The 10,100-nt window shown below is 44.0% G+C and overlaps 1 protein-coding gene across 2 annotated transcripts in view; it reads left to right on the top strand.

The window, feature by feature from the left end:
- utp6 (UTP6 small subunit processome component) overlaps positions 1-8,759 on the top strand; it is a 51,766-nt gene extending 43,007 nt beyond the window's left edge. Inside the window, exons 15-19 of one of the 2 annotated variants that reach the window (XM_020535029.2) lie at positions 790-870; positions 950-1,059; positions 3,559-3,625; positions 3,926-3,998; positions 4,719-8,759. In XM_020535029.2, coding sequence (XP_020390618.1) covers positions 790-870; positions 950-1,059; positions 3,559-3,625; positions 3,926-3,998; positions 4,719-4,876 — 489 coding nt within the window. In that variant the 3' untranslated portion in view covers positions 4,877-8,759. The remainder of the gene's footprint in view (positions 1-789; positions 871-949; positions 1,060-3,558; positions 3,626-3,925; positions 3,999-4,718) is intronic. The other variant, XM_048610803.1, reaches the window with a different exon arrangement.
- Positions 8,760-10,100: the final 1,341 nt, after the last annotated feature.

Genomic DNA, 10,100 nt, shown 5'->3' on the forward strand with positions numbered 1-10,100 from the left:
GGAGTAAGGCCATGTCCAGTCCTATTTTCAGCACCTTTTCCCTTGTAAATAGGACCGTGCCGGGGGAGCTGGGAGAGTGAAAATTGTCAGCCTCTCGAGAAAGCAATTTTAAACAATAGACTGAGGGATGAGTCACCGAAAGCACAGGAGCACAATTATTATTCAGGATTTTCATTGAGTTTACTGACTTGAACTTAAGGCCATGGGAGAACATTCTGGAAAGTACATTGAGAGACTGGGGGCAGCATTCCCTGACAGCCTGTGTCTGAGCTGTTTCATTAGAGTTTGGGCTCTGCCTATAACCATGTGTTGGGAACAGCATTCACTGTTCTCCTCCCATTCAAACTGCTCACAGCCAGTGACCAGTGGCCTAAGTAACAAAATCAAACCAGTGTTTTCTCCATCCTACCCCCTGCTCCTGAATCTGCTCCAAAGCTCTGAATGGGCTTTCATTATGAAATGACAAAGTACATAAGGCCATTCAGTCCATGGATGCCTGCTCTCCGTGCTCCCCACACGTTCCCACTCTTGGTACTCCCCATGCCCCTCCCACTCCCCTCTGCTTCCTTGTACCTCCATTTCTCAGGGCTGTTTTGTTTGTGTTTGTCCCTTTTTTTTAATACAATGCCACTGGTTTCTTGTCTTCTCTCCGCTCTGTCATTGTGCTTTGTCCTAATTGTAGTTTGTGTGCGTCATTCCCTGTTCTCTTCCTGCAGCTTCACTGGCGATGCCTTTAATCCTTGCCAGTTTGACACGGCCTTTGCTCACTATCTCCCTCCTCTCTTGCAGGAAGCTTTGCCCCTGTGGCTTCTCTGTTTGGATTGGAGTGAAAGTACGAGCAGTGTTAATGAGACTGAATCTGTCTATCAGGTAGGTTCCAGTCTGAGCAAATCTCTGTCCACTGGCTTGTATGAAGGTGAGAGTTTAACTATCTTTTATCTGTTGACAGCGTGCACTGCAGACACCAATTGCAGCTGTCTCTGTCACTGTGAAAGAGAGATATCTTGACTGGGCCCTTAAAGCCAGAGGCTACAAGAGAGCAAGGAAAGTCTTCAATAGGTATGTAGGCATTCACCATGTTTCCTTATAGTATGGAGCCACCTGAGGTTGAAGGCCTGGCTCCCTCTCAGCAGCTTGTACTACACATTAACAAATTAAACAGTTTAATTCTGATTCAAATGACAAGCAGAGACCCACTGTTCAGTATTTGGGAATTGAACAAATGATTTGCTGAGATAGAGAGTACGCCGTGGATGATGCAGGCATATCAGTTATCCTTGATACATTTACCTGATGAAAACTCTAGTTTTGAAAGTTCTAATTGACCCCACAGCCTACAATTCTTGAGGGGTGGGAAGCTGCAGATTTCCGTACCACCTTGTGTGAGAAAGTGCTTCCACCTCACACCCCAGAGTGAACAGGCTAATTATATCACAGTTTATTCACCATCAAGTGGCTCACTGACTCTAAGGCACTATGAAATATACTGTGAAATGTCACTGTTCTATCAAGCAAATATGTACACAGCAAGACCCTATAAATAGCAGCGTGGTAACGATCAATTCATCTGTTCTTTATAAAATATAGAAAAGAAGAGCACCTGTAGGCCATTCAGCACTTTGAGTCTGCTCTGCCATTCAATATGATCGCGGCTGACCATCAAACTCAGTAACAGGACTGTACCTTGGCTGCCTGCCTGGACTGTGCAGTGGGAATGAACCCAGAACGTTGTGACTCAGCAGAGAGTGCTTTCAGTGAACCGTGCTGGCACTGACACCTGAGAAAGTAGTTTCTCCCTTTCAACCATGTCTATTCTTTCCTCACCTTAAACCTCCATTAGATCCTACCCTTTAATTTTCTAAACTCGAGGGAATACAAGCTGCGTCTGTATACTTGTCATCTTGAATTAAACTGGTTAGTTCCAGGATAATTTGCACCTCTCTTCCACAAGGGCCCATATAAGGAGCAAGGGTTTTCAGAAGCCTGGATTTGAGTCAGGATCTTGGTTCAGGGCTGAGCTGGCTCGGGGATGCGTGGCCTGTCATGGTTCCCATTTCCCATTCCTGAAACAGTCCATGTTTAAATGTAACAAGAGCTGGACAATATCCAGGCTTGGACTGACAAGTGCCAAGTAATAGTGTTGCACAAATGCCAGGCTATGATCATCTCCAATAAGAGACAATCTAACCATGGACCCTTGACAATCAATGGTGTTACCATCACTGAAAACCTCCACTATCAACATCCTGGGGGTTACCATTGACCAGAAATTCAACTGGACTCGCCACATACACACGGTGACTATGAGAACAGGTGAGAGTCTGTGAATCCTGAGGAGAGTAACTCACCTCCTGACTCCCCAGAGACTGTCCCACCATCTACAAGGCATAGGTCAGGAGTGTGATGGAATACTCCCCACTTGCCTGGATGGGTGCAGCCCCAACGACACTCGAGAAGCTCGACACCATCCAGGACAAAGCAGCTGCTTCACTGGCACCACATCCACAAGCATCCACTCCCTCCACCATCGACGCTCAGTAATAGCAGTGTGTACTATCTACAAGATGCACTGTAGAAATTCACCAAAGATCCTCAGACAGCACCTTCCAAACCCACAACCACTTCCATCTAGAAGGACAAGGGCAGCAGATACATGGGAACGCTACCACCTGCATGTTCCTTCAGCATTAATGGGTCAAAATCCTGGAATTCCCTCCATAAGGGCATTGTGGGTCAACCCACAGCACATGGACTGCAGGGGTTCAAGAAGGCAGCTCACCACCACCTTCTCAAGGGGCAACTAGAGACGGGCAGTAAATGCTGGCCCAGCTGGCAACACCCACATCTTTTGAACAAGTATTTTAAATAGACAGGAGAGGCAATGGCGTCGTGGCATTATCGCTGGACTACTAATCCACAGACCCAGATAATGTCCTGGGGGCCTGGGTTCGAATCCCGCCACGGCAGATGGTGGAATTTGAATTCCATAAATATCTGGAATTAAGAATCTAATGACCATAAATCCATTATCGATTGTTGTAAAAACCCATCTGGCTCACTCATGCCCTTTAGGGAAGGAAACTGCCATCCTTATCTGGTCAGGCTTACATGTGATTCCAGTCCCACAGCAATGTGTTTGACTCTTAACTGCCCTCCAGGCAATTAGGGATGGACAATAAATACTAGCCTAGCCAGTGACACCCCCATCCCATGAGTGAATAAAGGGGAAATTCTCACTCGGCACAAATTTGGAAAATATTTTTCTAATCGGCTCTCAGATCAGGGAGTATTTTTAATGTTTAAGCATGGAATGGCTAAAGGAGGGACTAGCACCGATTAATGGAGACTTGGTTGGATTTGAGAAGGGAAAAGGTTATGGGGAATCACTGGGAAATGATTGGAAATGACCATATAAGCTGAACAAACTGGGCCAGCAGACACAATGGTTGAGTTTTGAAGTTGCTATTTTAGAAGCTGGACAAACTGCTGTACATTCTGACAACTCGCTGAGAAGTTTTGGAAAAGAGCTGTCACCATTTCTTTTCTGTTTTGTTTCAGTCTTTGTGAAAATGGGCCCTTTTCTTTAGAGTTTTTCAAGAAAATGATTGCGATTGAAAAGCAGCAGGTGAGTTTGTGGATCTGTGGGAGCTGGGGATGTGAAGGGCTGGTGGGAGTGAGAGTCTGAGTACCTACAGGGACTGAGTGGTCAGTGTACAGCTCTGACACAGTCCCAGACACTGCCTGAGCACAACATGTACAGTTAGGACTGGATTACGAATGGTTTGTGTGAGGACTGAGTGTTGACTGGAGAATCCAGGATGAATTGGTTACTTGCCCATTTCTTGAGTGATATTCTGACTCTTTACTTCGTTTGTGGTAATATTCAGCCACGATTTGTAACGTTGGTGTGTCTTTTCCCTGTCAGGAATGCAGCAGAATGGAGCGTTTGAGGGAATATTACGAGCGGGCACTGCGGGAGTTTGGATCTACAAATGCTGGTAGAAATCCATAAGATTGTTCGTCAGAAACTAACATTGCGACATTGTTGACATCTGAGCAAAGAACAGACTTTCAGTATACAGGACAGGGACAGCACGGGGTTAGATACAGAGTAAAGCATCCTCTACACTGTCCCCATCAAACACTCCCAGGACCTGGGTCGGGGGGTAGGCAGCAGCAGCACGGGGTTAAACATTGAAATGAATTGTGGATGCTCCAGAGATTGAGAATTGCTGAGAGTGGTTGCAGTGACTGATTGAAACCAAATCCTTTCTCGAGTCTCGAGGCGTGAGGCTTTGAAGAGAGAGGCTTGGTAGGCCATTTCAGAGGGCAGTTAAAGAGTCAACCACATTGCTGTGGGTCTGGAGTCACATGTAGGCCAGACCAGGTATGGAGGGCAGATTTCCCTCCCTAAAGGACACTAGTGAATCCGATGGGTTTATGCTCACCAGCTTTTTAAATTTCCAGCTGTTTTTGTGGAATTCAGATTTCGTCACCTGCTGTGGGGTGATTCAAACCTGTGGCCCCTGAGTATTAATGCCTCTGGATTATTAGTGTAGTGACATAGCGGTACACCATTGCCTCCTCTGTCAAGATGTTTATAGTGACTTATTTCTAGTGAGCCATTGAAGGGGGTTGGGGGGGTGGTGGGAGTAATTTTGGGTGAGAGATGTCAGCTCCTTCATTTCACAGTCTGACTGTTTGTTTGTTTCCTGTAGATCTGTGGCTGGAGTATATCAAGGAAGAGCGGGGACACCCACAGGGTAAACCTGAGCTGACGGGTCAGATCCATTGGAGGGCCATGAAGACACTGGCTGGAATCGAGGTGGACCGGTTTGTGTCTCAGTACACCCTGCTACAGACTGGTCACTTGTAACATCCAACCAACATTCCATTTGGAATGAAACCTTCATCTTGTGAACATTCCCAGTCAATCCTGGACTCTGTCACTGTGCTGGAGGATTTTCAAGTTGATTTTAGTTTGGATTTCAGGATCTCTTGAGGAGTCCAGGGCTTGCTGCTGTGTCACAGCCAGACCCTGTGCTTGGGGCAGCATTAAGACATGGTCTGTCTGAACTTGCCCAGTAATGTGTTAGTGATGCACCTGAGCAATCTTAACCCGAGTGAGAATAAACCACAATCCTACAAGAAACTTCACATTGGAGCTGGAACACTGAGCTCAAGAAATTGAATTCATTTTGCCTAATGCATAGGCATGAGTTGATCTCAACTTTTTGCTGGGGTTGTGCTGCTGTGATAGAGCCTGGGCTCATTACAGGTTCCACAAAGAACGAGGGAGGGGAAGGGGAGCCCAGGGGTGGGGAGCAGAGCTTAGGGGAAGAGCAGGGTCTCAGATATATCAATGTTATGGCCTTGACTGCTTTTTGTGGCAGTGAATCCCACAGGCTCCCCACCCTCTGGATATAAAACAGTACAGCACAGGAACAGGCCCTTCGGCCCATCAAGACTGCGCCAGCATGTGACATCTTCCTAATCTAAACTCCCCTGCCCTCTACATCGTCCATATCCCTCTATTCGTGCACCTGTCAAGATGCCTCTTAAATGTTGCTATTATATCCTCCTCTTGCACCTCTTCTGGCAGCATACTCTAGGCACTTACCACCCTCTAACAAATCTGCCTCTTACATCTTCTTTGAATTTACCCTCTTTTACCATAGACCCATGTCCCCAAGTTAACATTTCTACCCTGAGAAAAAGACTCCAACTATCCATTCCATTGATGCTTCTCATAATTTTGTAAACTTCTATCAGGGCACCCCTCATCCTTGGACTTGGAAGTCAAAGCACACGAAGCTTGTCCTTACAGCTAATACCTTCTATTCCAGGCAACATCCTGGTAAACCATTTCTGTACCCTTTCCAAAGCCTCCACGTCCTTCTGGTAGTGTGGTGACCAGAATGTGCACAATATTCCAAATGTGGCTGCATTAAAGTTTTGTACAGCTGCAACATTTTTTCTATGCCAATTTTTATACTCTATGTCCTGAGCGATGAAGGCAAGCATGCCATTGCCCTGACAACTTTATCTACTTGTGGTCTTTTGCCACTTTCAGAGAACTGTGAACCTGTATGCCCAGATCCCTCTGCATGTTGATGATACTGAGAGTTGTGCCATTTACTGTATAGTCTCCTCCTGCATTAGAACTGCCAAAATGCATCACCTCACATTTACTCAGATTAAATTCTATCTGCCATTTCTCCGCCCAGGTCTCCAACCTATCTATATATCTTGCTGTATCCTCTGGCAATCCGCCTCACTATCTGCATCTCCCTCAATCTTTGTGTCATCTGCAAACTGACTAATCAGGCCACCAACGTTCTCCTCCAATCCCATATATTATAAACGATAGGGCTCTCGGTACTGATCCCTGCAGAACACCACTGGTCATAGGTCTCAAGTTCATTGCTACTCTCTATCTTCCATGACCAAGCCAGTTCTGTATCTGTCTTACCAGCTCACTGCAGATGCCATGCAACTTCACCTTGGCAGGCTCCTACAATGAGGGACCTTGTCCATTTTTTGCTTTAGTTCATATAGACAGCATCCACTGCCATGCCTTCAACAATCATCTTTGTCACTTCCTCAAAAAACTCAATCTTTTAAGTTTGTTAGATATGACTTTCCATACTGCCTATTGCTAATAAGTCAATTTTTTTTCCAAATATGAGTAAATCCTATACTTAAAAATCTTCTACAATAATTTCCCTACCACTGACATAAGGCTCCCTGACCTATAGTTTCTTAGATTACCCCTGTTTCCCTCCTTAAACAAAGGAACAGCATTGACTATTCTCCAGTCTTCTGGGACCTCTCCTGTGACTATAAAGGATACGAAGATTTTGTACAAAGTTCCAGCAATTTCCTCCCTCAGCATTCTGAGATAGATCGTATCAATTCCTGGGACTTTGTCTGCCATAATGCTTTCAAAACACCCAACACCACTTTCCTTTGTATCAACATACCATAGAATATTAACGTAGCCCTCCCAAGATTCACCATCCACCTTGTCCTTCTCCTTTCTGAATACCACTGCAAAGTATTTGATAAGGATCTTACCCACTTCCTCCAGCTCAACACGTAAATTCTCTGCTTTGTCCTTGAATGGACCTACTCTTTCCCTGGATACCTTCTTGGTCAGATATAAAAAATGCCTTGGAATATTCCTATTTACCAAGGATATTTTCTTGCCTTTTTTAGTCCTTCTAATACCTTGTTTGAATTCCTTCCTGCTTTCTTCATATTCTCCGAGGTCTCTGTCTTCATTTACTGAACCTTTATGCTTCCTTTCTCTTTTTGACTAAGGTCTAGTATCTGTAGCCATCCAAGGTTCCCGACCCTGTTATCTTTATCCTTCATTTTCACAGGAGTATGTTGGTCCTGAACTCTAATCAACTAGCCTTAAAAGATTCCCACATGCCAGATGTGGATTTACCCTCCAAACAGCTGCCCCTGCCAATCTATATTCCCCCAGTTCTTGCCTAATATTGTGGTAGCTAGCCTTCCCCCAATTTAGTACTTTCACCCGAGGACTACTCTTATCTATAAGTAACTTAAAACTTACAGAATTACGGTCACTGTTTCTGAAATGCTTTGGGTGAAAAAAATTCTCCTAAATGGTTTACCCCTTATCTTTAGACTGCGATCCCATTTATGGAGCTCCCCCATCATTGGGAGCGTCCTTCCCACATCTAACCCATCTTGTCCTGTTAGAATTTTTAGGTGTCTGTGAGATTACCCCCTCATTTTTTCAGCCATGCCATCCCAGGAATCAGTCTGGTAAACCTTTGCTGAACTCCCTGTATAGCCAGAACATCCTTCCTCAGATTAGGAGACCAAAACTGTGCACAATACTCCAGGTGTATAGTCTCACCAAGACCCTGTTTAATTGCAGCAAGCCATCCCTGCTCCTGTATTTGAACCCTGTCTTAGGTTCCAGCTGCTTCATCAATGACCTTCCCTCCATCATAAGGTCAGAAATGGGGATGGTTGCTAATGTTTGTGTAATGTTCAGCACCATTCACAACTCCTCAGACACGGAAACAGTCCATGTCCAAATGCAGTGAGACCTGAACAATATCCAGGCTTGGGCTGATGTTTGGCTCAGCTATTCTTGCTACATTAAATGTAGGATAATCACATCTCCCAGAAGAGAGAATTTACCCATTGCCTCTGCACAGTATTCCTGTTGCTGTATCTCACTTGATCAGCATCCCATATCTACCATTGGATAGAAATTTAACTGCACCAACCAAACCCAATTAAGGAAATTATCATCATTTTCCAACGAAAAATGAGATTGACCACATGGGGAGCTGGTCCACTCAGAGTATGTGTTTAAATTCTTTTCAGCATGAGGCTGCTACTCTCTGATTTAAAATGTGGTGAAGTATTTTTACTGTCAATAATAAGGAGCCAATCACGAGATTTTCTTGTGTTAAAGACCAAATTTATTACTTTATTTGTAGCCTAATGACAGTCAACAGAAAAAAGATTTCACTAATAATTAAGGTACCAACATCTGGTGGGTCATACCCTCAGATTCTGAAAGAACTGCAGGGTTGCTACAATTATGCTAGCTTCCTTAGACTTGGGAATGGTCTCAGCAGATTGGATGTTGGCAAATCTAACTATCATATTTCAGTGAGGGAGAGAGAAAACAGGGAAGTACAAATCAGTCTAAAATTGTTGTTTGAAAAATACTAGAATGGATATAAAGGAAATCTGTTATTTACTGAGAACTGTTTGATAAATTAAGTTTTTGAGGATTTAACAAGTAGAGTAGATCAAGGGAAGCCAGTAGACATACCGGTATTTCCAAAAGGCATTCATTAAAATAGTACACACATACATAAAAACACCACCCCAAATACCCCTCCAAGCTACACTCCATCCAGATTTGGAAACGTATCACCATTCTTTCACTGTCGCTAGGTCAAAATCCTGGAATTCCGTCCCTAAAGGCATTGTGGGTCTATCTACAGCCCAAATCCACGTGGTTGAAGAAGGTAACTCCACTACCACTACCCTCTTAAGGGGTAATTAGGGGTAGGCAAAATATGGTCCCAAGCCTGACACTTCCACTTTAAACAGAAACAAATGAAGATATTAAACTTGCATCTGAATACCAGAATACTGTTCTGTTGCAGATTGCAAATGGAGATTAGTATTTATGTAGGAGAAGGTTAATAATGTTGGGGTCCATCAGTTATATCCCCGTGTTTAAGCATTGAGCTTTATCATGGATGGTGGAACTGGAAGACAAATTTTGTGCAAAACAGTTTTCAACATTATCCTGAGCACCCTCACTAATGGGATATTCTGTACATTCCATGGGTTTTACTGTGACTGGGTTTGTATATTGCTTTTAATTAGAACCACTCCCTGCCATGCTACTCATAGAATCTCCACACTGTGGAAACAGTCCATTCGGCCCAACAAGTCCACACAGACCTTCTGAAGACCATCCCACCCAGACCCATTCTCTAACCTTATTCCTGTGCTTCCCATAGTTAACACACCTAACTGACACATCCCTTGATCACTGGACAATTTAGCTTAGCCAATCCACATAATTTGCAGATCTTTGGACTGTGGGAGGGAACCACATGCAATGGCCTCGAGGTATTAACACTGGACTGTTAATCCAGAGACCGAGGTAACACTGTGGGTTTGAATCCTGCTACTGCAGATGGTGGAATTTGAATTCAATTAAAAAAAAAACTGGAATTAAGAATCTACTGATAGCCATGAATACATTGCCAATTGTTGGGAAAAACCTATCTGGGCCACTAGTGTCCCTTTTAGGGAAGGAAACTACCATCCTTACCTGTGCAGGGATTCTGGTTTGCGATCAGTAATCTGCTGATTTTTAGGTGATTCGAATCACCTCCAGATCCCTGGTTCTGACACTGGACTTAATTTAGGAGTGTGAAATGAAGAAGGCAATAGACAGGTGTTTCAGGGCAAAGAATCTCTGTGTTTATTACATGTAAAGATGAGTATATTACAAGAAATAAAAAGGATAAAAGTAATAAACAGGGAAATAAAGATGAATGAAGTACACGAGATTAAAAAAGGCA

Source organism: Rhincodon typus, chromosome 23, assembly GCF_021869965.1.
Source record: "Rhincodon typus isolate 14 chromosome 23, sRhiTyp1.1, whole genome shotgun sequence".
NCBI classification, from domain to species: Eukaryota; Metazoa; Chordata; class Chondrichthyes; order Orectolobiformes; family Rhincodontidae; genus Rhincodon; species Rhincodon typus.